This window comes from Endocarpon pusillum (assembly GCF_000464535.1).
Source record: "Endocarpon pusillum Z07020 unplaced genomic scaffold scaffold6331, whole genome shotgun sequence".
Taxonomy (NCBI): domain Eukaryota; kingdom Fungi; phylum Ascomycota; class Eurotiomycetes; order Verrucariales; family Verrucariaceae; genus Endocarpon; species Endocarpon pusillum.
The window spans coordinates 31,503-57,982 of record NW_006916578.1 but is presented as its reverse complement, the minus strand read 5'-3'; the positions used below and the strand labels follow the sequence as shown (position 1 = coordinate 57,982).

At 48.6% G+C, this 26,480-nt stretch overlaps 8 protein-coding genes across 8 annotated transcripts; 3 read left to right on the top strand and 5 right to left on the bottom strand.

Annotated features, from left to right (window-relative positions):
* Window positions 1-642: 642 nt before the first annotated feature.
* EPUS_03972 (uncharacterized protein) lies at window positions 643-4,623 on the top strand (the record flags this gene model as incomplete). The annotated part of the gene is made up of 1 exon (XM_007806835.1): window positions 643-4,623. The coding sequence occupies one exon, from the start codon at window positions 643-645 to the stop codon at window positions 4,621-4,623; it is 3,981 nt and encodes a 1,326-aa protein (XP_007805026.1).
* Window positions 4,624-6,738: 2,115 nt separating this feature from the next.
* On the bottom strand, window positions 6,739-7,871 carry EPUS_03971 (uncharacterized protein; the record flags this gene model as incomplete). The annotated part of the gene is made up of 3 exons (XM_007806834.1): window positions 6,739-7,368; window positions 7,427-7,802; window positions 7,852-7,871. 3 exons carry the CDS (start codon window positions 7,869-7,871, stop codon window positions 6,739-6,741), a joined length of 1,026 nt encoding a protein of 341 aa, XP_007805025.1.
* A 1,410-nt stretch (window positions 7,872-9,281) lies between these two features.
* Window positions 9,282-10,854, bottom strand: EPUS_03970 (uncharacterized protein; the record flags this gene model as incomplete). The annotated part of the gene is made up of 4 exons (XM_007806833.1): window positions 9,282-10,091; window positions 10,170-10,294; window positions 10,349-10,444; window positions 10,497-10,854. 4 exons carry the CDS (start codon window positions 10,852-10,854, stop codon window positions 9,282-9,284), a joined length of 1,389 nt encoding a protein of 462 aa, XP_007805024.1.
* Window positions 10,855-11,712: 858 nt separating this feature from the next.
* On the bottom strand, window positions 11,713-12,843 carry EPUS_03969 (uncharacterized protein; the record flags this gene model as incomplete). Its single annotated transcript, XM_007806832.1, has 2 exons — window positions 11,713-11,753; window positions 11,799-12,843. The coding sequence occupies 2 exons, from the start codon at window positions 12,841-12,843 to the stop codon at window positions 11,713-11,715; spliced, it is 1,086 nt and encodes a 361-aa protein (XP_007805023.1).
* Window positions 12,844-14,119: 1,276 nt separating this feature from the next.
* EPUS_03968 (uncharacterized protein) lies at window positions 14,120-15,709 on the top strand (the record flags this gene model as incomplete). The annotated part of the gene is made up of 1 exon (XM_007806831.1): window positions 14,120-15,709. The coding sequence occupies one exon, from the start codon at window positions 14,120-14,122 to the stop codon at window positions 15,707-15,709; it is 1,590 nt and encodes a 529-aa protein (XP_007805022.1).
* A 1,638-nt stretch (window positions 15,710-17,347) lies between these two features.
* On the top strand, window positions 17,348-17,979 carry EPUS_03967 (uncharacterized protein; the record flags this gene model as incomplete). The annotated part of the gene is made up of 3 exons (XM_007806830.1): window positions 17,348-17,440; window positions 17,491-17,867; window positions 17,916-17,979. 3 exons carry the CDS (start codon window positions 17,348-17,350, stop codon window positions 17,977-17,979), a joined length of 534 nt encoding a protein of 177 aa, XP_007805021.1.
* A 1,459-nt stretch (window positions 17,980-19,438) lies between these two features.
* EPUS_03966 (uncharacterized protein) lies at window positions 19,439-21,874 on the bottom strand (the record flags this gene model as incomplete). Its single annotated transcript, XM_007806829.1, has 4 exons — window positions 19,439-19,776; window positions 19,840-20,267; window positions 20,317-20,672; window positions 20,729-21,874. 4 exons carry the CDS (start codon window positions 21,872-21,874, stop codon window positions 19,439-19,441), a joined length of 2,268 nt encoding a protein of 755 aa, XP_007805020.1.
* A 1,328-nt stretch (window positions 21,875-23,202) lies between these two features.
* EPUS_03965 (uncharacterized protein) lies at window positions 23,203-25,687 on the bottom strand (the record flags this gene model as incomplete). Its single annotated transcript, XM_007806828.1, has 2 exons — window positions 23,203-23,865; window positions 24,926-25,687. The coding sequence occupies 2 exons, from the start codon at window positions 25,685-25,687 to the stop codon at window positions 23,203-23,205; spliced, it is 1,425 nt and encodes a 474-aa protein (XP_007805019.1).
* Between the last annotated feature and the right edge of the window lie 793 nt (window positions 25,688-26,480).

Sequence of the window (26,480 nt, the reverse complement as noted above, 5' to 3'; positions counted from 1 at the left end):
TTTTATTTGTTTCTATTGAAGTTGTGGAGAAAGGCACAGCACTGGTATGGGAGGGTGTAATTGGTAGAAAGACGCGGGAAAAAGTTGTTGTCATCATGTGCTAGGGCTGGGATATCGTGTATGTTCGGTCTACATCGTTAGGGACATGGTTTTCTCTTTTTCGCATGATTCTTTGCAGTCATGGTTTGGTCGTTTCGGGCTGCTGGTCTCTTCTCATTTTCTCACGCGAGCCCGGGCAGGATTAGTGCTGTTTGCCGGCTTGATCACGGGGGGTGATCAGGGGGGGTAATCACCTATGTAGCGTCGAACTCATAATATAAATGATATTGAGGAAGTCTTTCTTCCTCGCACACCACTTTCTGACGTTACTAAGTAAGGCTAGAACGGGTCCGATACCACTGGGACCACACGGAGTACTTAGTACTATAGTACTTCACTGCAGTTACATGACACGATTAAGGTCTTGGCATTAGGAAGTGTCACGGAGTAAGGAAGGAAGCTAAAGAGTCGAATCAATGCCCACGTTCGGGTCTTCATTAAAGCATTGCCCGCGACCCTTCCTGTCGGGCGACCGCAGTCATTGCGCAGGCCTTTGCTGTTATCAGTATGGGCTCGTGACAAAGAAATAGGGTGTGCACCGCAATGCTCGCGAAGCCTCTGCTCGTGCCATCCAATGACGCCCTCAGAGTTCTTCGTCAATTGGCCTTTGCAGGATCGACCATTGCAACAGTTGCTGTCGTGACGCTGAACTATAATATTCATCATCGAATTAGACTGGCGGAGCAGTGCCTGGAGACGAAGAAACAGATTAGAGCCCTCTCGAATGGAAACCGAGAGGCGCATATGGCCAGGGTCATCGAGGCGGCCGAGAATGGACAGGACTTCACTATTCAAGCCATGCGAGAGCAACGAAGCAGGGTGAGGCGCTTCAAACCATCACTCTTAACTTCCTCTGGCAGCCAGAGCTCGGGAGCACACGAGTCTGGAAATTCACCCATGCCGCAGGGCGGAGAAAGCAGCCATCACAAGCGGGAACGAACAGCTCAGAAGATAAGAAGAGCAACCGTCACGATGACTTCCACAGCTCCCACACATGTTTACGGACGTCCGATGCGTTACCGGAAGCCCACACGCTCCTGGCCTGACGTCGAGAGTGAGAAGGCAAAGGCGCTGGATACTCAAGCTCCACCAGCAGGAAAAGATAGGTTATATACAAAGCGAGAGGATGTTGCAGAGAAAATCAAAAGGGCAACAATGGCAATGACATCGACAGCACCGGTCCATGTATATGGCCGTCCGCCGAAGGCTGTGTCAAAAACTCTACCGAATTTACATGACTCAGTTGCTTCCTGGCTAAGCACAGCACCAGAAGACGATAACTCGACAGACGCAGCTCCTGGGCTCACTGAACCCCTGTTGGCCAGTACTCCAAGCGATACGAACCTAGAGCAAGTTGAAAAGACTACATTGTTGGGTCCACCGAATACTGATCACGGTTTGGAAGAAGCGGCCGAACGCCTTGGCTCATTAGATGGCGGGATAGAGCCCAAAATTGTCGATGAACCTCCCGCAGGAAAATCTCAAACATCTCCCAACGTGCAAGATCATCAAGTACAGCTTGAGTCAGGAAATAGTTCTACAGGGGTGCTGCAAAGCATGTTCCAGACTTCCTGGACCATGGGTACGTTGGAAAAGGAATCCAATATCAGTAATGCGGCATCTACAATTGATGAAAAGTCTAGCGCTGATTCAGAAAAACACAGCTCTCTGCCATTTGCGACCAACAATTCACCTCACTATCTTGAGTCTAATGAGTTGGTGACCTGCTTCGAAAGCAGCCCCGCGGCGCAGGCTTTGTCGCATGTAGAAACTCTCTCTGGTGGACTACAGTGTTTTGATGAAGCAAAGAACAATGAGAATAGCCCAGTGATGGATTCAGCCATTACAGAAGGTGGATTTGTAAATTCGAGACCACTTAGCGAAAAACCATCCTTTCCGCGCCAGCCAGACCATGACATCCAACCAGAACAGCCACCCAAGATTAACACAACACACCCTCCAGATTTGATGTCATGGCCGCATTTCCAGTCTTTGGATGGTTCGAACGAAACCATGGAAGAGGTACCACGAGTGGACCAACAGGTTGTAGGGTTGGGAATGGGTGATACCCTTTCTGAGCAGGATCAAATAAGATACGAGTGGACTCCTTTCCCGCATATCCCTCAGGCGCCAGAAACCATCACTAGTCTCCCAGAGCTAAAGCGCGATGTCGTGTCTCATGAAGGTGCAAAGGCTGAAAGCAAAGAGGCAGCTGTTGAGCCGCATGAAGTAAGCCAAATGTGGACTCCTTTTCCGCGCTCTCACCAGGGGCCAGAGCGGAGGACTGGTCTTCCGAACCTAGAGCAAGATGATATGTCAGTCTACCAGGATCGATGGCCTGAATCAAACCTTTCGGAGGATTTGGTGGATGGGTTGACGGAGGGTGTAGCCACAATTCCTAACTTGACAGGAACAGGAAAGGTGCGCCTAGCTCTGGTTATTCATGAAGTATTCTCATGGCAGGGTATGATGGATGGACAAAAAGCATGGCAGGCTGCAGTCAATTCACGGTTACAACACAACGACTTCGCTACCGTGGATTTCCTCTACGCGGAATTTGTCGAGCAGGGTATGATGAGCATATCCCCACGTCGTCCCATAGTACACTCTCTCCTTCAATGGCATTTTGAGAGGAGCAAATATTCTGAAAGAGCTGCTGAAATTCTTTTCCCCGACCGGTGCTCTGATTCCACTGATCTGGCCGAGTCTGACTCCTGCCATCCTCGCATGTTCCTTTCGATTTCCAAGGAGAATAGGAGGGACAGTCTGTTTGCAATCTATTTCCTTCGAAGTTTGTGGGAAATAAAGGCAGACTCCGATTGGCTCTTGCTCAACTTCCGACGAGTCATCGTGGCGGCAAAACTCCGTGGTGTGAAGCTTGTGGAAGGAATTTTTGCGGTTGTCATTCGGTACCTTGCGTCAGTTGGAGATATGCCGACTGCACAAGCCGTTTACGATGAGATGGTCTTCTATCATCAACTCAAAGCAACTTTCCACTCGAGGACTTTGTTGATTCGTGGATATGCAAGGATATGTGATTGGTATCGCGTGGAGCGAGAGATAGAGTCTCTACATGGTCAAGGCCTTTCTCGAACCCGCCCGCACGGCTATGCTCTCATGATCAATGCCGTGCTACAAGAATATGCCGCTCGGGCATCCATTGAGCAATTCCAGGATCTCCTGATCAAATCTATCAGCTATTGGGGCCTCGTTCCCACCAGCGCGATCTCAGTAACCACTATTCAAGCTTACCTCTCTCACCAACGCTATGATCTTATCAGAGAATGGATGGAGACCCTTCAGGTCCTCTTTCCACAAATTGAAGCCGAAACAAGTTCGTTCCAGTGGTCCCTTGGGTATTCCTGGCTTCGCACTGGCGCCACTTGTGAGGTTATCGAGAAAACAATCAAAGCAGTGGCTTACCGAAATCCACACACCCGACTAAGATCCTTTTCCCTTCCCATGGTTCATGAGGCCCTCTCCCGGGATCTTGCTGCTAAGCTTGACACCGCAAAGGCAAAGACAGAACCGTGTAAGCAAGGATCCATGTTCTCCAGCGCTGAAGGCAATGATTTTATCTCCACCAAACCCCTTGACGACTATCTCACCGCCGCCTTTTCTCTAACCGCCTCTACGGTTTCACAAAATCTCCAACCTAGCCCAGAAGTTATAGAGCTTCACCGTCAAGCTACCGCCGTTCAGCGCCTCAGCACCTTCCTCACCAGCACGCCCTCCTCAGAAGAAGCAGATCAATTCAGCTTTCCGGACCCTGGTTCAGGCACCACCACCGAATTCGATACACCCAAGTCCCCAGTACCCACGACCACCAGTTTATCCCATTTGCAAGATAGCATCCCCAGGATCCTGACCGCTGAATTTCTACCCGGCACCGCCGTTATCATCACCGCAGTGCTTCGTTTCTATCATGCCCGTGCTATGGAAAGACTTACAACTGACCACGCCTTGCTACTGTGGGTATGCGACAAGCTTCTACATGCAGATCGGGCCTTCAGTGCCACTGATGTCATTCAGGAGGTGTATGGTGACGCCATAGTTCGCCGGTTAGCCGGCCTTGATGAGTGGGGCTCCCGCGGTGCAGTTGATGTGGAACTCCCAGGTCAAGGAGCCATCGGATTCGGCATCCAATTCTACGAGTTTTGGATGCGACTTGTATGGGTGACCAGAAGCCTCTTACAGTTCAAGCGCGTGACGGCTGAGGTTCTCCGCCTTTCGAGACCTGGCCGTGAATTCTCGTACCGCATGGATGACGGGACCGAGAAGAGCGTGCTGACGGGATTGAGAATTACTTCTTCCTTTCTATTTCTGACGAGATCGATCGCGTCAAGGGGTTTGAAGAAAGATTCCTCGATGTGGAGGCATGAAGACGAGGATGTTCCTGTTAGGGAGGTGATCTGGTTGATCAAAGAGCTAGAGAAGAGAAGGGAGCAGCAGATTGGGAGGATGGAAGCTGGAATGTGGATGAGGACAAAGTGGAGGCACTTCCAAAAGGGATGGAACGAATGAATCATGCTCAGCAAGTAGAAGTAGATTATCTGTTTTGACGCGCACATTCTACCACCCGTGATAAACTGGAAACAAGAAGTCGATACCATTCGCAAAGATCAACCTTCTATATAAATCCGAATGCTGCATCTTCGCGCGCCACGATATGCAGTCATAAGTATCAAGGCACAGCTCCGAGCTCCCAACCCGAATCAACAACCAAAACAACTACCTAATCACCCGCAGCACTGCTCCGTTACTGTACGGGCAAGCATTGTCCAAGCCAAATGTCGCAATCCGGAAAACCATCTCGGACTGACCACACCCAGCTCCAAGCAAAGGCGCATCTAACTTTTTGACTTGAACCCACCTCCTCCCCCTTATCCCCCGTCAGCCAAAGAAAACCCAGTCAAATACCGAAACGTGGAAACGAGTTGTAATCGTGTACATTTAAGTTACATAACGTATCGCCTACATTCAGTTCCTTTCCATTCACAGCCAGATGTCATGACGAAGCCTAAGTTAGTGTGCTGCTGATCAGACTGCCCTTGTTCATTGTGGCCTCTCTGTCTCTGTCTCTGTCTCTTCCTTTCCTTCCTTCTGCTTCCTGCGTGCATTTGTTTACCTTCTTACTAGCCCCCTTGCTTCCTTGCTTGCTCTATACCTACCTACCTACCTTGCAATCGGGTGGCTATGCTTATTGTCCCATGCCCTCTCCGTTCATCTCACTAACTACATCATCTCCTTGAGATTGAGAAAAAAAGAAATCTGAGATGCGGAATGCGGAACCTTCGGTCCTTCGGCCTCGGTCTGTCAAGAGCTCAATCGGACTTAGTTACTCCCAATGACCTTCTCTTGTATGAGTTGGTTGGATGAGTTGGTTTCCCCATCTAGGTAGAGGACGGAAGGAAGGAGTCTTTCGACGATGTTCTCTCTGTCATATGGAATCTGGGAGAGAGAATGAGCGGGCGCTGTATTTTACTATGTGGGCAACGGGGCAACGGGGCAACGGGCAACGGGGGTGTTGGGGGCTGAGCAGGCTCTGCCCGTGTCCGTCTGCTGTGTGACTACGGAGTGTTGCACCAGGATGCACGAATACGATATAAAATATGTCCTAGCTGGACGGTACTTTTCTTATATAACCCCCGATTCAGCTGATGTACCTCCCAACCAACCCCCGTCCCCCCTCCTTCTCTCGGGGGGGAAGAGCAATCTCTCGCATGCCATATACACACGCCTATCATCGACAACGAGGCCTACAGACGTCGGGCTGATTTTTGGATTACCGCAATATTTAATACCAATGGAGGGGGAATTTCTAACAAGTGGGCGACGCGGAATTCAAGCAGCTACCAACCAGCCACTCGTACTAATTGGTCAAAGTACTGTGAGCCTGAACGGAAGCAGAAAGACTTTAGAGAAAAGAAGTTGATCTACTGGGTGATTTAGGTTTGGCAATGTAGCCCAATGGTTGGTGTAAGTTGCTGCTGCTGTGATCTATCCTCTCGACCATCCAGCCTCCGGTGCAAGGCAACTCTCTGTTCTCACGTCAGGCAGCCGCATGTATTTCCATGCCTGTGACGGCATCTGCGTGGGGTAAGCACGTTATGCGAGCGTAATCAGCTTAGCAAGCACCTATTCAAGTGCTGTTCAGTTTGCGGGTCGGAAATACGATTGCATCGCATGCGCAACTCGAAAGACATGCCTGAGCCGATGTGAGGAACAGAGATACCGATGTAAGCTAGCTAGCTAGCTAGCCAATCTGCTGGAGATATGGATATGGCCGTGTGGGACTGTTCTCTAGGCTGGAACATGCGTTGTATCCCCAATTCGATATGGTAACATCATGGGAGCATTATCATCGGATTCAGGCTAGCCCGGTTTGAATAGCTAGAATGTCGCGGCGATTGACCTTTGTGGTGTTGTTCACATCCGAGCATATGATATGAAGAATCTTGCCGAATAAGTTTCGCCAGAGGAACGCTTTTGGGCTAGAGGATCCTGTTTTGGTCTGTACTATAATCCTATTTCCGCCAGGAACCGTCCTAGCTAGCATCTCATCGCCAAACTCATAGAGTATGACCAGCGATGCGAACCTGCTTCTTCCAACTAAAGAATTCCTTATTAACATCCTTCTCACCTCCTCACATATGGCTGCTGAAAACCAGGCGGCAGAGCCGGCGGCCCACCAACCTGCTGCGGAAACCCAGGAGGTGGACCAAAACCAGGTGGCATGGCTCCTTGCGGCGGTGGTGCAATCCCCTGCGGAGGCCCAGTGAAGCCCGGTGGCATGAATCCCTGAGGGCCGCCGTACCCAGCCTGTGACGGAGGTGGTCGGGCAGGTAAACCAGATGGTGGAGCAGTGAGTGGTGCACTAGGTGGTGGTGGAGGCCTTTGATGCTGAGGTGGAGGAACACTATTGTATGTGCCGTTCGGCATGACTGGTCCGCCATTCACCGTCATTGGTGGAGGCATTCCTGGTGGAGGTGCGGCGCCCATCGGTGGTATACCTCCGAATATGCCTGCTGGTAGCGGTTGAGCTTGGGGTTGAACGTTGTGTTTCCTGGCCTGAGCGGCTAACATGCGTTCTGCTGGGTCGCCGTGTCGTTCTCCTTTGCCGTCTTTCTTGTAGGCGTATTGGACTGAGATTTCTTTGTTCATGAGGTATTGGCCGTTCATGTTTGCAATGGCGTCATCGGAAGCTTCAAAGTTGGAAAAGGATATGAAGCCGTAGCCTTTGGAGAGGTTGTTGTCGTCTCGCGCGACCTACCAACAGATCATATTAAGTTGGCGCTTCAAAGCAGGAGTCGAAAGAGATACATACCTTCGGCGCAGCGATCAAACTTCCAAATCGACTGAATGTCTCATACAGAACTTGCTCGCTCACCAGTGGATCCAAATTCCCAACAAATAGCTCGGCTCCAACCTCGACCGTCTTCTGCTTGTCTGCGCTGGCCTTGTTCACCCTGATCGGCTTGCCATATAGCCGGACCTGATTCATGATGCGAGCGGCATACTCGGCGTCCTCCTCGGCAATAAATTCGACGAAGCCATAGCCTTGATGGGTCTGAGTGACACGGTCTTTGGGGAGGTGAACGTTAACTATGCGTCCGGCTTGAAGCATAAGCTCCCATACCAGATTGTCTGTGACGCGCTCATCGAGATTTCCGATGTAGACTGTAGCTTCTTTGTCTTGTTCCCTAGAAGACGCGTCAGATGAAGCTGTAGAGGGAGGACATGGTCACCTACCAATGCCTTGCGCTTGACATATTGGGCGGTGGTCAATGAAGCTCTTCGACAGATGATCGGTGATCGTTAGATCCTGGAATCTCCTTCGTAGGCCTCAAAGCGGGGGTCAACGAACGCAAGAAGGGTCTACAAACGAAACAGCGCTTCGATACTCCGTGCTGTGAACCACTTATGAATGCAGAGTAACAGAAATTGTTCCTGCGGTATCGTGTATCGTCTTCCTTCAGACGACAATCAAGCTGTAGTCATTGCCAAGCATTTCGTCCAATCCGCCTCCAAAATTACTGTACATGAAGCTCGAGTTCATCCTCTACATCTCACGACGGCAACTTCTAGAACGAAGCTGCGTCAATCTGCAAAGGCATATTTATCACCTCTTCTCCTAGCTTCTAATCCTCCACCTCAGTCCCACTCTGTCGTACACCTATCCAATATGCCGCAGCTCCAGCTCTCCGAAGAAACAAAAGTCAGTCAGAGCGCATACCTATCTTCCTGTTAAACCCAAACTAGATAATCCCCTTGCCATCAAACTCATTCGTCTCCGATTCTCATGAGTCTACTGACCTCCTTCGAAACAGGAGCGCATTACCAAAATCCTAGACATTTCCCGCATAACTCTGCACTATGGATACCTACCATTGATCATCTATCTCGGTGGGTCTCCCTCTTTTGGCATCCTGACGCTGTTTTTCTTCCCGAACGAGGGGGAGTAGATACAGCTTGGGGAAGATGACGAAGAAATGAGAGGGATTAAAACTGATCTGGCATTCCGAAATAGGATACACAAGGAGTGATCCGAAACCTACGCTCATCAGACTGATATCGCCTTTTGCTTAAAAAGTTCATGAGCGATGACGTGAAAAAGATGCTGTGGCCTGCATCTAGTGACGAGAGAAGTGAAGCCGGAAATGTACGATAAGGGACAATGTGACTGGGATACGGAGCGCAGGGTTTAATAGGGAAGACTCCGCGAATGAAGAGGAGAGGAAAATCTCATTCTGGTTAGAAATCATAGCTCACCCGCATTCATGGTCAGACTTGATCAAGGAACAGAGCATGGACACGATCGTGCAGCAAAGCTACAGAGTCCATGCATAAGAGCAGCAAGTGACAGACGATGTATGGACTATGCGAAGTCTACTCTTTATCAGTACTAACAAAGAGTTCCTGGACCATTTCACATATAACATTAAACATTCCTCCAATTTTGCCTGCAGCAGGATCCGTTGTGACATAATCCATCAACCTGCTGTACATATTTCCCCTTTGACCATTCAAACTTACTCTCCTGGTATATAAAAAAAAGCACAAAACCACAATACCCAAGACACCAGCGCTATCCACGTCTGCCCCGCTCTTCCTCCTAAATGCTGTGTCTCTGACCCGATCCTGCCTCTTCTCATCATATTCTAGCTAAATCCAAGACATGCTCAAAAGTCCTCAAAAGCCTTCTCATACTCCCTCCTTAACTCCTCCGTATACGGCCCTCTCCCGCCCTCGCTTTCCTCGCCCTCCTCCGGATCGGGATAATCATCGAAATTCCCTGCATCACCCGCCCACTCGACCCTCGGTATGATCGGACCCCTCACATTCTTATAATACAGCTTATCCCAATCGACGCCGTCAAAGAATGGGTGATTCATTACCCTCCCGCTCCCGCCTGCAATGAACCCCAGCCTTTGGGTGGGGTCAGTGCGACAGAGAGCGAGGATGAACTGTTTGGAAGCGGTGTTGATGTGGAAGGAGGACGATGAGGAAGGAAATCGGATGTGTCCGGCGACGATCTGTTCGTAGATGCGCATGGGGTTTTGGTCCCAGAAGGGCGGTTGGCCGATCAGCATTTCGTAGACTAGGATCCCAAGCGCCCACCAGTCGACTGCCATGCCATGTCCTTGGTTGCGGATCACTTCTGGAGCTAGGTATTCCGGTGTGCCACAGAGAGTGTAGGTGACGCCTCGGCCGTGGGCATCTGAACCGACTTGGCCATTCTCACTGCTGTTACCGCCTGGTGGAGCCGGTGGCAGGTATTTGGCAAATCCGAAATCGACGAGTTTGAGATGGCCGTCGGCGTCAAGGAGGATGTTTTCCGGTTTAAGATCTCGATATGCCACGTGGACGACGTCGTGCAGGTAGCTGAGGATCAGTGTAATTTCGGCGGCATAGAATTGGACCGTCGTGAATGGGAAACGGCGTGCTCGGCGGAGGTAAGAGAATATTTCGCCGCCAGGTGTGTATTCGAGCTGGAGTGCATTATGTCAGAGTGGTGAGTCGTAGAGCAGGGGTCCCTGGAATACAGATGACTAGGAAACGGAGCATACCAGCATGTATAGACTAGTGTCATCCGAGAAACTTGTCACGAGAGTGGTAATGAGAGGATAGCCGGCAACCGCAGCGAGTACATTTCGTTCATTTCGTACATGCTCGACCTGCTTGAGCTTGATGACTGCGAGAGGTGAGCAAGCTGCATTCATGGCTTCTCAAAAGACGAAGACCATACCATCTACCTTTTTTAAGACTTTCAACGCAAACACCTTGTTCTTGTCTTCGTGCTTTGGATTTGCGAGCCGTGCCAGCCAGACACGCGCGAAAGTGCCTACTTAACACATCAGTCCCAATCAGCCTCCAAGACGAATGCGCAGATATACCTGTCCCCAATGTCTTCATCAACTCGAAATCCGTGACCTTCAGCTTTTTAGAAGAGAAGCCGAGCTTCCCGTTGACTGGATCATGGTGAACCCTCTCCGGCGGTACGATCTGCTGCCGCTCTCCGTGATGCGCAATAAAGTTCTTTTCATCCTCTCTTGTATTTCCGGGGCCGATGGGGTGGGACGCGCTCCTTGCAAAGCCTTTGTAAAGCGGAATGGGTTGCGTCTGGTACCGCTGAGCTGAAGAAGAGCGTTGCAATGATGATGGAGGCTGCAGTTGTGACTGCGAATGCGGGTGTGTTTGTGGCTGCGATTGCGATTTAGAGTAAGTCAGCGTTGGGAAGGAGGTAGATGCCATTGAATAGATGACAAAGAGACATGACCGTCAAGGTCAAGGTCAAGGTCGGATTGCACAAGTACATCAACTTGACCGCATGGTCCTCTTCATGCGGATCGGCTCCCTTCTCTGGCAAGCAAGAAACACTATCAGCTTTGGGTTGATTTAATGAGACAGTCAGTTTATTGAGACGACAAAGGATAACCTTAACCAGGCTACTCTGGCCGTGCAGATGGCAGGGATGCGTCAGGAGTGAATCGTGTTAGGGAGTGTGTAGCAGATGAGACTGACGTATGAGGGGTCCGCCTTTCAGGGCTATTTTTACCCGTGAATGAAGAGGCTTGAAGACACTAGCAGAATTCGACGCCTCTGGCCAGATTTTGTTCACTGCTACCACATTGGAGATCCTAGTGTGGTCATCAGGTCCGTGCAATCTGCCTGCACGGGAAATGTATGTGCACGATGCATGCACAAGATCCGAAGTACATGTTCTGTTGGACGTTCCGTTACCATTCAAATGATATTCCGTAGCTCTCCGGAACCATAATCCAGACCACGAGCCAACACAACGCCCAGGATGCCTGTGCTTGGTGCTGTATTCAAATAAACTCATTCATTCTCCATTCGTCAGCCATTGGACATACACCGCCTCCAGCAGGCACATTGACATGCACCATCTTCTTGATTGTATGTGTACAGAACCAAGAGCATATCCATCACTCAAACCTGTTCGAGTTTTCGCTAAAAACGCTTCAATTGTGCTGTCTATTTTGAGTTATAATCCGACTGTATTCCATGTTGCCTCCGAAACCTGCTTATGCATTGCATGTACGCTCAAATTTGGCCGATCTTGACCAGGAATGTCACGATTCATGTGGATCAATTGTTCTTCATGCGCTCCGATTCCGGCTTCCACACACCTGGGACTGTCAGTGGACATGAAGTGTAGACTTAGGGACTAATACCTGAGAATTCATGTTTCACAAAAGCCATGGGATCATCAATCCCTCCAGCTCCCATTTGCTCTACTCCAGGACTGAAGCTAGTGATAGGCAGGACGATAACATCTCCAACCTTCTTCTGGCTGCTGATCCCAGCAAAGTCTATAACAGAGATGTTGGCACCCCTGGCGCTATAGTCGAAGAATGATTCATTGTTGAAGTATGAAAATATCGCATCAGTGAATACTGCAGGACCAGTGAATTCCACGACGCTCTTATCCATCTTGTTTGCCTTAAGTATCCCTTGTTTTTTCATGCGAAGTGTTTCCTCCGTAACGGTAGCAACTAAATCGCGAAGTGCCGGATGACCTGGTTTAGATTGGATGGTCCATTGACAAAACTGAATTCTCCTCGAATACCATTGCGCCCAGTCTTTTCGGTCAGTAGCATCTGCTTCAATCCCAACCACTAATCCAACGGTTGATCTATCAAAATCCTTTGGTAGCCAATCGGTGGCTGGCTTAAGGGCTTGCGTGTCAATGTCGGAATAAATCCCACCTCGAGCGAGGAGGATGAGGTATCTGAAAAAGTCGGCTTTGAGAACAGGTAATGGCATGGAAGCATAGGCTTCCGTCACTTCTGGTACGGAGGCGTAAAGGTATTTGATTAAGTGTAAGGCTGCATCATCCGTAACCACTTCATGGATGAATCCTGGGTGTTGTTCTGTCCACGATGCTTCTAGTGGTCTCAAATTCTCACCAAATTCTCCCGAAGCTGGGCTATATTTCCATGTTTGCCAGATATATGCAGGGAATTTTGATTCGAGGTCGTATGGAAATTGATATCGTAGTCTTTCTCGTAAGGGCTTCGACGCCAGATTCTCGATGGTCTGTTGACTTGATGGTCTATTCTTTGTGGATAATGAGGGGGGGTAGCTTCTTCCCCGTGAACCTAATCCGAATGAAGCCGTGTTCGAGGTAGATGCGGAGGATGATCGGGAGGACTTGAAAAGGTAGAATATTGTGAAGACGCAGACCGCCGCTAACAGGCTCTTCCGATAAGTCCACATGCTGAATATATGACGGGATAGACACTGGGCCGTGAAAGGATAGACAATTGCAGTCACCGCATCGGAAACGTATTCAAACTCGCGTTTGCTGAGGAGTACAAGTAGGCAACAGGTCTTTGAACTGGTTGAAGTTTGAGGAAGGGACAACGGTATTAATTCGTGGATAGTGTGATCGCAAGGCTGAATGAGTGTATTTTCAGGTACTAGGAGGCCGAAGCGAACAGTAGATGATAGGTTGGGGGGCCCTAGGCCGCGTTGGCAAATACGAAGCCAGTCAATCAACCGATTCGGAGGTAACAATCAAGTCACAGCCCTCTATGAATCAATCCAGATCGAGGGCTTCGTTTTGAGTACGAACGGCGGAAAGCAGTTGTAGAACGACCCGTAAAGGTCAGGGAAGACAAAAACGAGCGTCGGAGGATGATAACTTGTTGATAAGGGAGGGTGTCCGTTTAAGCGAGTTGATTCAGCTCGTACCTCTCCAACAGTACTAAGCTTTATTGCTTAGGCGGGTGTTCCACCGATCGGCGGCCGGATACCACGGAGGCGCAAAGATAGCGCCTAAGCTTGCGTCACGGACCCCCGAGAGGCTGACATGTGCCAAATAGGAGGCTTTTATTTGACAACCACTCGTGATGAATTCGAGGTACCATGCAATTTTCCGAGTGCCAACCGCTGAAAAAGAAAGAAAATACAAATCTCATTCATATCTGGTCAATGCTGCGCCACTTTTGGTCTTCACATCTGTCAGACACTATCTGAAACTCCAAGCATGCCAATCGTGTGGGGCCACTGTTTGTGCTACACAACCTGCCTAATGGATGCAAGGAGGTGTGTCATCCAAAGCAACCTTGCCTTACAAATGGCTAGAACGAATTGATGATTGCATACGAAGGGGCCCAGAAGTAACAACACTGATAGCAGCGATGACTGCACAGCTAGACGGCAATCTAACCGCACATTTCTTGAAAAGGCAGTAGTAGATATATAACGAATAGCTTTAGAATGCTTCAATCTCGTAGCTATCCAGGGTTTTCAGAACAACACACGTTTCGACAGGATGGTAGTAAAACAAATGCAATCTGGGGTCACGGCTAAAGTTCGGAACAAGCTATTGTCTTGAGCCAATCATTGAGCTCAAAGATGATGCCATCAACTTCGCTTCGCAGAGTGTCAACCACGCCGTCGCCAACTGCAAACATGGCTTTCATCAGTTATCACAACGCCTTTATAAGGCTGCTTAATAGACTTGACGCCGACCAAATTGGTCATCACGATGGCAAGCCTTCGAGAAGCCAGATTGGTGGGTCGGTTGCTCAAATTATCTTTCATGATACCCATCCGTCCGTCTCCACCACAGCGACCACAGTGGGTTCGAAACTCTATCAATCTTCCTTCCAAACGTTCAATCCGTACACAGCCCACCCTCAAAGCTCAAGAAGCTCTTGCGGAAGTCGAAGAAGAAATCTTACCACCTTCAGACTCATCCAATCCTGCCCTCTCATTCCCCTGCCTTGATGCTCAGGAAGCTAAAACAGCGAAATTATCCAATCGATCCCTTGATTCTGGACCTGAACCTTCGTATACGACGGGAAAGCATTTTCGATATCATTCTCAGGAGCCGCTCTTACTAGATTGGGGAGGAGTACTACCAGAATTTGATATTGCCTACGAGACGTGGGGAGTTCTGAATACGGATCGGAGCAATGCTATTTTGCTCCACACCGGACTGTCAGCATCTAGTCATGCTCATAGTACGGATCTGAACCCTAAACCCGGTTGGTGGGAGAAATTCATTGGGCCCGGACGTCCTCTTGACACCAATAAATATCACGTTATTTGCACAAATGTTATCGGCGGCTGCTACGGCTCAACAGGTCCGTCATCCATTGATCCTTCAGATGGTCAGCGCTACGCGACTCGATTCCCCATCTTGACAATGCAGGATATGGTCAGAGCGCAATTCAGATTGGTGGATGGGCTTGGCATACAAAAGCTATATGCAAGTGTTGGAGCTAGTATGGGAGGAATGCAATCGTTAGCTGCCGGAACACTCTTTCCTGATCGGGTGGGAAAGATTGTCTCGATATCTGGGTGCGCACGAAGTCATCCTTACAGCATAGCCATGAGACATACACAGCGGCAGGTGTTGATGATGGATCCGAATTGGAATCGTGGTTTTTATTATGATCCAGGCCGGATACCACCTCATAGTGGTATGAAATTGGCAAGGGAGATCGCAACTGTTACCTACAGAAGTGGACCAGAATGGGAGAATCGATTTGGCAGACAACGAGCTGATCCATCCAAACAGCCAGCACTGTGTCCTGACTTCTTGATCGAGACATATCTGGACCATGCTGGAGAGAAGTTTTCATTGGAGTACGATCCTAATAGTTTGCTCTATGTATCAAAAGCGATGGACCTGTTTGACCTTGGCAGTAAGAATGCTGTCAGCACTATGCAACGTCGGAAGGAGAATGCAGCGAAACTTTCTGGGAGCGGGGCAGTGAAAGATCAGCGTGACCTTTCCTGCAGCCTTACACTACCGGACGAAAAGTACGAAGAACAAGTTCAGTCTCCACCACTGGATCAAAAGGTCGAAAATAACACTTTGGGACCTCCACAAGATCTGGTTGACGGTCTGGCCGGGCTAAAGAATCATTCTACATTGGTCATGGGCGTCGCAAGTGATATCCTCTTTCCAGCATGGCAGCAAAAAGAGATCGCGGAGACTTTGCGATCAGCCGGTAACCAACAGGTCAAACATGTTGAGTTGGGGGAAGACATTAGCTTATTCGGCCATGACACGTTCTTGCTTGATCTCGAGCATATTGGTGGCAATCTTGGCAGGTTTCTTGATTGATTGAAAGCATTTCTAAAACATGGTGATGGCGTTGGGATTACATGGATTTGGTCGAAGTGTCATAGTTATAGCATGTTGAAGTAGTGCTATGATATTAAATACATCAAAACAGCCCGCTCTAACGACGCCCAGAATTTTCGATCCAAGCAAAACTTGTGCCACGCTCGGGTAAGGAGGAAGATTGAGGATAGAGTTTGGACGGCTCGAATACGAGGGCATGGAATGTCATACATATCTTCTGCAGAGAGTTGGCATTTGTTTCATTTTAGAACCTTTTGTACTTTAACGTGCATTTGGTTCTGGGACTTTCGCTGCCAATGTTTGTTCTTTACGCCACACTTGAACTTACGTCTCTCACACGATCCTACTACATGTTCTTCTTTCGAGCTTTGGCTAGTCTCTTCTGCAACAGTATGAACACTACGAGGTTGAATTTCGGGACACCATTAGGGTTGGGCCAATGTTGCTCGTCTCTAGAGTAAGCGACCAGTGTTCACCAACGACTTTCAATATTGGAGCCTGCTGCTGAGGACGAAATTATCTCCTGTCTTATTACGTTCCGCCTAAGCAAGCAAAGGTAGAGAATGATGTGAAAGCGAGCTATTTCATGGAAACGGAGCGCCCATTTCAAGTGAGATTTGAGATGACACAAAACATCGGCAATGATGCTCTGATGAAACGCATATTCCGCTTAGGTAGATCGTCACTGGGATTGTGGATGGAGTCACTACCCAAGGAACGCTGAGCTGGATACCAAGCGCTCAGATCTATCCGTGTGAATTTCGATCTGTTGCATTGCCAGTGCTAATCTGATGAACATGGAAAATGACGAGTGGAGAACTCATGAGGTGGCCGAGGTGGGATGTACATCAGGTCAACAGCTTTATCCAGTCCATGAGAAGGTTGTAGAACCATTGCATCGCAGCTTCGCTAACAACCACGGTTATGTTGACCAGAAGCAGGAAATAAAGCCATCATGGCTTCGAAATTGTTATGAGTAAAAGGAAGCTGATTCGATAGTGCAGCTGGTACATTTGCCTTGTGGAAATTGTGTCTCGATGTGGCTGGCCGCGAGGATATCGACATACTGTTTGTTGGAGCATTGATGATCATTTGGAAGAGGCAGAAGGAGTCTGGATAGTAGGCTAAAAGGGGTAAGCATGAGTTGGCGACACATGTGTTGAAAAGGGAAAGATGGTTTTATTCCACATCTGTAGGACTGGAAAGACCAAAATATGCTGGGAACGAGATCCACACCCATCCCGCTTCGCAGAGAATTCCATGGTGTGTGTAAATCTGTCTTCAATCTTCATAAGCAGAATAGAGCTCGTAATCCATGTCGCAGAGCAAGCTGTATGAGACCCATTTCGATGAGTTCAGGTAGCCCTTGCCTGACTGGATCTGGGCAAGAAATCTAGTGCGTACGACGCAGAACGACTTTTGTTTTCAACTGCAACTTGAAGTGAAGAAGTAGCTACTCCGTACAGGAATGAAATCCGGCCTTGGCATCGACGTCCAACCTGCCAGTGAGCTCCAGCCACAGCACACCTCAGCTTCAACTTGAACCTCCAACACCCTCCCCCCTCTTACCTACAACGTATCGTGGCTCCTTTCATATCTCCCTTACCAACCTAAAACATGTCCTCGCACCGACTTTTTCGATTTCCTAAACCTGCCTGGCTAAACAGTGCTACAACCCGAACCGCAGGCGTCTACCTAGCCGGCGCACTCGTTCGTTAACACCTCTCCCCTTAACGCCTATCATCTCTGACCATTTCTAGTTTTCCCTTGGAGCTTTCTTCTTTATAGATGCTGCAACCTACTCACACTCGAACCTCAATGCCTCCCTTTTCCACATCACCTTCATTGACTGGATCCCACTGATCTGCTCCTCATTGGGCATGCTCGTTATCAATTCTATCGAGAAGACAAGGCTGTCCGCAGATAGCTTCTCCTATTCCGGTTCTGGAGTGGCTTGGAAGGCTAGGTTGGTGTTGTTCTTGGGATTTGCCCTGATGGCGGGAGGGTTGGCAGGAAGCGTCACAGTAATGGTATTGAAATACTTGGTGAGGGATGAGAATGAGGGTGAAGGAGCAAATTTCATGACGCTCTGGCTTGGAATTGCGAATGTCGTTGCAAACGCATTGGTTATGCTGAGGTATGTGTTGAGTTTAGATGAGTGTGGATGTACTGACATATGCGCTAGCTCGATCGTGCTTTGGGTTTCGCAGAACATGGAAGATGATTACACCTATAACCTGGCTCTTTGATTCAGGAGACAGGAAGAGAAGCTGCTTTTGTATTTCTTTTGGAACGAGAAACAGGACTCGAGTCATAATCTGAGCGTTCATGCACCGCTATCTCCCATCTAGTACACGCCATATATCTTTCCCTCGTGCACCATTCCCTCACTTTCCTATAGGTTTTTGAGCAGAGTCTTGAAAGCTCATTTCCCCTTCCATCCCTATCGAGGCTTTGCATCCATTCTACCAGTATAGCATTTATCGAGGTTTTCAATTTCTACAGTGCAGCTGTGGAAGTACTATGCATAGGAGTCACCGGTTCACCCGAGCGCCATCATGACAATAATGGCCTTCACCATAGCTTAGGCGTCTTGATTATTATGATGACCCTCTGCGTACTAATACCACATCACTCGTACCTAAAAGGGCAGACCTTCGCCCTCGTTGTAAGTACGCTTCAACAGACAAAGGGAATCCGTGCGCTCATGAGATATCGTGAGGTACCTCGATGTGGAGAGTGCCTCCTAAAGCCGACCAAGCGGTGCCGCCAGCTGCGCTGCAGGCAACCCGAACAGTTCATTCCATCTCTCTTAAGTGTCTGGACTAACAAGTTCTTCGGCTTTGGGTGCAGTCACTGGCACCGCCTCCTGCCGTCCCGAGGAGCCGCTTCGCTCCGGATGACTTCCATCCCCTGCTGACGCTGCTGGGAGCTCCAGACTGCAATTATGTAGCAACTCTCGCAAGAAGCGCTATTCAGGGGTACTCCTGAACGTACCTTATACATAAGGTTGCTACGATCGAGCAAAGTGACATGCAGACGGTCACCAAAAGAATCGCTTTGGCGACAGAGCATGAAGGCCCCAGTGCGACCGATTATTTAGGTCGACTCCTTCGCCGTACACCGTAATGGAAAGCCCGTAAAAGGGTTTCTCCTGAGCTTGGTCCACGATTAGGTGATGGGCCCCGTTCGAATAGCTGCGCCGGATCCAAATCTGGACATGTCATGGAGTAGGTCTACAAAGGCGATCACGGCAAGAGGATGGATATCTGACGATGTCTGCCTCGGAGTAAACGCGCAGCTTTCTTCCTCCCATCCATACCTCTGGCCATGAACGAGTTGTTGGTGGTGCTTTCGTAATCCGCATTTCATTCGATTTCCTCGACCAAGCGAGACATTCCTATGGTAATGGAGTTCACGGAGAGGGGCAAGAACGGCAACAGCCTGTCAAAAGGAGTATCTATCCGATGGGACTCCAGTAATCGTGGCGGGTCTAGTGGTTGGGCGAGATTCATGGTTTGCAGTCGAGGTACTCGTTGGTAGGTAGACCTTTATGCCTCCTCTCACCAACATTGCTTGGTATGTTACATTGTTGAAAACTTGTCTCAGTCTAGTAGATGATGATGTCGTTACATCTGATTCCTTTCGTAGCTCTCTCCACCAGTCTCTTTGGTGATATATTCCGTTCGAGCAGCCCCTACTCGCCCCTTATCCCGTAGTGAAATAACTCAATATGATTGCTCGCTCCTCCTCGGGCATCTGTAATATCTGCTCCATCGACATTTGGAGCACTTGTCTCCTTGAATCTCTCTCGCCCCTTAGCAGCAGCGCCATATCCAATGTACCGAAGGCGTGACCGCGATCAGCCGTCGAACCATTCGACTCCTCATTTGGCATTCCCAGATTGTACGCCCCAGTACCGGAGCCATACCGTCCTTCACCTAACGTGAAGCTAGCCTTCAACTGCGTGTCGTAGGTGTATACTTCGGCGATACGTGCATGAGCATCTATAACAATTTGCATGATATGAGATTTGAGTTGGGTGTCTACAGTCCAGTCAAACTTGGGTTAGCCAAAGGTGAGCCAAATAGAACGAATGAAGTCTTTACCTTGAACCTCGAGGTTTCGAAGCTTAGTTTTGGGACAGAAGTTGAGGACGATGTAATCCTCAAGGATGTTCCATGTGCTGTATTTACCTCCTGGTCCAAACCGAGCCGCATGCTCCATAATTTGTGCCTTGCTTCCAGACTGAAGAATTTCGATACCCCATTTCTTGTTGAAAACATAGAAGTCGACTTTACCACTCGAAGAATGGGAATACTCGGACAGGATAGGTAGATGGTGGAGCTCGCGAAAAAGGCAACGATACATCTCATCCTGGAATGCTGCCTCTGGAATGCTCCAGCGATCATTAGATCGATTTTGTATGGCAGATGGACTTATCCCTTCGATTGCATTCAGGCATACCTGCAAGAGCGTGCGGCCATCTGCTGCTGCGTCTGGGTCGGGACCTGGTAAGAGGCGCCTGTGCGCAACTCTAGAATAACGTCAGCGTCACCATCATCTTATGGATTGTCATCGTGTACCTTCGATGGACTGGGGACGCAAATACGTATTTGATCTCCATGTCCGTCCCAGCCAAAGGTTCTGTGTGCAGAAATCCCATTTTGTGACAAAATGCAAATGCATCGAAACCTGTCTGTGAATGAACGTAGCCGTCGCGCTGCATTGCTGCTTTTGACATGGCTTTGACAACGTCCACATATTTGATATCAGCATATTCTTCTCTCCACAAAGCGTTCAGACAGAAACTCTCCGCATCCGTTGTCCAAACCCCTCTACCACAACGTTCAAGCACATCCAGATAATTGACTTGATTGGTGATAATGGAATGGCAAAGCTCTGGTGTCCATGTTCTTGACAATCGGACTTTGCTGTCCAGCTGGGAAGCAACTGTTAGCACAAGACGATCCTCAAAAATGATGATTAAGTATTTACCTGAGAGAAGCAAGAATCAAAAGACATCAAAAGCATTCCAAGCATGCCGGGATGACCACTGGTTGCAGTATGCATATACTGCCCCACATTACCCATGAGCTTGAACTTGTTGTCATACGCCCATTTTTGGACAACGTCTTCGGTCTCTTTCCAAGTGAATTGCATACACAATCCACCCTTCACGGAAGGACGTAAATCGATCCTTTGGCTCTGATCAATCTTAATGGCTTCAGATTGAATGTTCTGATCCCTTCCTATGAACCGTGTCAAGGAATCGGTGGTGGATCCATAGACGCACACCAGTACAAATAATGATCGTGATCTGGTGTATCTGTTCTTCAGTACGCGGGTCCAAAATTCAACATCAGAGTAAGAATTCTGCGCCTCGTCGATAAGATATATCTTCTTTGCGTTTGGATGACTGGGCCGGTGTCGAGCATTAATTCTATGCCATTCCTTTGCTTCTTGATTAAGATACTCTATGTAGTTGAGGCCGTTCCGATCTTCTTTGCGTTTCCACTGCATCCAGATTGGTTCGAGAGAATGATGATTATACAAAATATGTCGACCTAGCAGCACAAGCAGTGTCGTTTTCCCAACTTGTGGAGTGGCACGTATGACAACCACCCCTTTCTCTAGCACAAGTCGGAGGGCAGCAGCAACAAGTTCTTCTCTTTGACTCACATGGCAGACATTTGGATCCCATGCTATATTGTCAGTGGAAAGGTCATGGTCATCCATATCGTGTTCACAGAACATGCACACGTCAATCGGTGGAGTGAAAACACCTTGGGGACAGGAACAAGTCCGACAGGGCCAATGAACGATCGCGTTGTCTGGAAGTACTCGAGTCGACACTTCCGATAGAGCCGATGCGAGGTGAGAAGGCTCCTTTGCCTTGCGGGATCTGGGAACAGGAAGCTGTTGCGCCGCCGCCCTTGGACTGCTCAAAAGTTGAGAAGTTTCCTTTGCTCTGCGGGATCTGGGAACAGGAAGCTGTCGCGCCGACGCCTTTGGACTGCTCAACAGTTGAGAAGTTTCCTTTGCTCTGCGAGCTCCGGCGGTAGAGGACTTGTGTATGAACTCTTCCGGCGCGGACGTAGAGTTAGAAATCTTCGTTGCTTTGGATCTGGTAGTAGGAGGCATGATGTAGAAGTAGAGCAAGTGATGACGGTGTGGTGGTCAATGTAGATGGTAAGAAGATTCTGGTCTTATGGATAAGCGCATTTCCTCCTCTTTGTGTTTCTTTGACGATCTTGTATGCAAGTTGGTTCACACTTGCCGAAAATTCTGCAAGTTTGTTTGCATTCCTTCCGTCCGACACGTCACATTCCAAGAACAGCCAATTTCAGCATGAATACCAAAAACGGATGCTTTGTACATATTTTACTGACTTTCACCTAACTAAGACCATTCGGTTGACTGATCTGCTCATAGGTATCGTCACTTTCTTTATGAATGTAATCAACTCCGTGTTCCCCAAAGAGCATGGATTTGTTGGGTGCGGGAGCGTACTATTCAGACATGATGTAGGGAACAACTTTGATCAAGGATCGTTCAAATGGAACAATGCTTCTGCCTTTGGTCCATTCGTCAAGGAAGTGCTTCGAACTCCTCGACCACGTGCAAAGACAGCCCCAGGTATTACTGAGGAGAAAAGTTGTCAACGTTCAGAAAATAGAATTCTGGGTCTATAACAGGAGTACGTTGTGGAGCGAGTCCAAAGAGCTTTTGATCGTTTCGGTCGCTTTCGTACATCCGTAAATAAGAGCCATAAGAGCATGTATATTAGTCCAGTCTTCCTAACTCCTGGGGGAAATAGATAGTCTGTAGTTGGCTCACATCTCAGGGAATACTTAAGTGATGGCATCTTTGATTCTTAGGGTGAGTGCTCGCTCAACCGACGCAGACCACGAATCCAGTCTCATATCGGTGTTCTGGCGTAGGCAAAGGCCGTTCGAGAATTGAGCGAACTACTTGCGTCGTTGCGAGCTACCTTGCGGATGTACAACGATGTTGTGAAGCATTACGAAGCATCCAAAGACCCACCATTTTACTCTCATTCGGGGCTGTAAGCGTATTGTTAAGGTCACGGGGTCAACGAGGGGAATGTCTTCGGGCAGGTACATTCGCACAGGTACATTCGACACAGGTACATTCGGCGTTTGAGTCTTGGCGGGTATTGCGTCATACAAATTGCTAGTAAATTTGCCTATCATAACCAATTGAATGATTTGAACTTCCTATACAAAAAACCACATTGATATTGATGTTGCTTTTACTTCCCAATTAGGAAACAAGTATAGAGAACGTGGTGTTGCAGAACTAGCTCTATCCCTGGGCCGCTCCGCTTGCTCCGCCCCTGCCTCTGGCCTTGCCTCTGGCCTTGCCCTGCCCTGTAGCCCGTTTTGGCGCCTTTTCAGCCTCTAACGCCTTCATTGTAGGCGCTCTCTTACGCCCAGCTCTTGATTGCGTCATCGCTGCTGGCGCTGTTGAAGGGGGGGTATAAAAGCCTCATCTATAGCTTCTTCTTCTTCCTCCTCTTTTTCTTCTTCTTCTTCATTCCCAGGAGTTGGGAAGGACCGATCAACTGTGGTGGTGGTGGTGGTGACAGGGATAGCGAGGGCGCCAGCGGCAGATCCACGAGGGGGGGTATCAAGGACGCTCTCCACGTCAATAGGAGCTGTAGATGGAGGAGGAGGAGGAGGAGGAGAAGGCCCTGCGAGGGGTATTGGCCCTGATAATGAAGCTGCAAGAGCTATACTAGCCTCCTGGCGTGCCTCTCGAGCAGCGGCCTGCTCTTTATTATTGGCGTCACGTTCTGCTGCCTCTGGCCCTGTCATAAGCCGCTTATTGACCCTATCGTGAGTTTTAAACTGACGTCCCCATGAGGATCTCTTGACAGTATCTGGCATTCGAACATGGAGGTCATCATTACCAAGTTCTTGAGCGAATTCAATAAGACCTCGTTGAGCTTGAGTTGCTGCGTTTTCGTAGCGTTGACGCGCGTATCCTGTAAGATTATCTCGTGCCTCTATGACCTCTAGATCAAGCCCTGTTATTTGAGTCCTTATAGGAGATAGAAAAGGGTTCTGAATAGTTGTATTTCGAGGGGGGGATAGAGGTAATTCAGCAGTCTGATATAATGGCGACCAGTTAGCTATCCTAACAGGCTCTCCTTGTAACCACCAACGAGGGTGTAAAAGAGAGCGAGGGATCAGTAAGCCATTAAGGCATACTTGACGAAGATAATGCTTGCAAGGAAGGCCAAATCGAAGTAATATCTCGCAACTAGTGCAGATATCTGATATAGCTTGAAGTGAGCCATCTTGACATCCTAATTTCGTAGCTTGCCACTCAATAGATAGCCGCTGAATAGCTTGAAACGTTACTGTATCTGCCAGCCACGAAAATGCATGCAAATCTAGCGTTCGAGGTAACTTACTGCCTATAGGCCTCCTCCTCATTTAGTTCTCGGAATTTTGCCTTGATAGTCTCTCCTAGACGTCGTGCTACCTCCTCCATACTTATATTCTTGTTGAGGATCTTTGTAGTCACAGGATGAATGCTTTCAGAGCGCTGATTTGAATGACTGCCCAGGTTAGGATAGCTGCGAGTATAAATACGCAAAAAACGTATCTCTCGAGGACCCCAGTACTCCTCTAAGTACTTGATTTCGCTCTGCTTAAGCTTTGAATGTAGCTCTATCCGACGCGTAGCAAGCTCCCCTTGCGTATGGCTTTTGACAAAACGCTATAGAATATCTCTAAGCTCTTCACAGGCCTCCTTTTTGTAACCCTTGTCTGCTAGCCGCTTCATAACGTTCTCTACAGCGTGCCAGTCGCAGTACTGTAGAATTGCATCAGGAAGAGCTGTAGGGAGTGACGCTGTCATGCCAGCTGCTTAATCACTAAGTACCAAACGTGGCGGAGGAATAGGAGGATAGAAAACGCGCTATTTAAGGCTCTAGAAGATGAAATCGAAGGACATTTTGGATTCTGAACGAGCAAATGATAGGGCAGCAACGAAGGTCCTGTTACAGTTGGTTATACCTGCCATAACAAGTAGAACAAGATTGCGAGCATTCGTATTAAACGTGCCATCAACGAAAAGGGTCCATCCTGCTATAAAGCGCTGAGCGTATCAGATTTGATCAGGATGAGCGAACCAAATTTGCTATAACTGAGTCTCAACTACCTCGCCAGACTGTTGGTCGATTTCCTCCTCCATACGGCATTCAAAAACGAAACCAGCATCTTCAAGGGCAACAACAAGGCCAGCAAACTCATCTTTTTCAGCAGAGAGAGCGCGATGACGAAGATTATAGTAACTCTTACGATCAAGAGGGAAACCAGCTTGTTCAAGCACTCGACGTGCTGCAGAATACGAGATATGAGCTGACCGCAGAGACTTACCCAAATCCAGGGCTATTTGATACCCAGGGAGGGCCTTTTTGTGCTCTGTGTATACCAAAGGGTTTACCGCCTTCACCGCTATAGAATGGCTATGAGAGTTGTTTTTGACGCCTAATATAAGGCCAAATTCTCGAGATCCACGCTTGCCTATTTGCTTGAAGGCGAGATATATAAGGTATAGACAATTCCTTGCGTTGATAGCTGTTGCTTCTTGCTTACGTCGACTAGTAATATTGTCCTCCTCATCCCTCTCAACATGCTCCTCTAACTTCCTATAATTCCTCGTCGAATTGCCATGATGGATACAATGAAAATAGAAAATCTGACGAGCCTGCTTCATACTCCCGCTTTGCTGTGTTATAGCAAAACCCTGAGCAAAAGCGAAGCCCTGGAGACGCTCTCTGCAGAGCTCTACGTTATCAAAGACCTCTCCGTTCGAGGGTTCATTCAGAAACGCAGGGGGGAAAGCCCTCACACGAGCTTCGACTTCGCCGCGGAGGTGCGCAGGGCAGTGAGGATGGGCAGTCCAAGGAGCAGTGGCCATGGCAACAAGCAGTAACAAAGCACAACACCAAGGATATCTATCTGGATACCTATTTAGGAAGCGACGAGAGGCTCAAATTATGAATAGCAGCAAATTGGCAACGTGTGGGCTTAGGGCAGGAACTCTACATACTCACGTGCCATTTCTTGGCATTATCTTCACAGGTGTTCTTGGTACAGGTATTTCCAGTGGTGTGAATACGTGTTGGGTCATCCGCATGTTGAGCAAGCACATGAGAGAGAAATTGGTTCCGCTGATGCTTCGATGGTTGATAATCAATGGATAGCACCCAACAGGATTTTACAATTAGGATTGTCTTCGCAGACTCCTTCATTCAATTGCTACAATCCGCTACGAAGCCTCACCTCCGACATCTTTGCCAACCGCCTTCTTCCTTCCTCCCTTGGCACAGTTCACGGACTCTATTCTGATTCCGTATGAAGTGTTTGTAAGCGCTGCCCTCAAAATTATAATCTTCTATGCGTCATGCTGTTATCATGGATGTTGCTGTGGAACCGTTCGTGGCGAGCTGACAGCATTTTATCGATCGCCGCCAACACCAGGATCAACCAGTGCACAGAAAACTTAGGGCAGTGCTTTTTGACACCCTTGGCGCTATTCGTTTTAAACTAGCCTATGAGAGTCTGTGCCGTTCTCTTGCAATGTTGGCTCTGTAATTGATGCACAAGGTCGCATGTTATTGGTGCGTTCTTGTTGGGACACTTGATACCGGTACGTAGTACAAAGACATGCATCATCGCCAAGCATCGTCGGAAACAATGCCTCGTTGGAG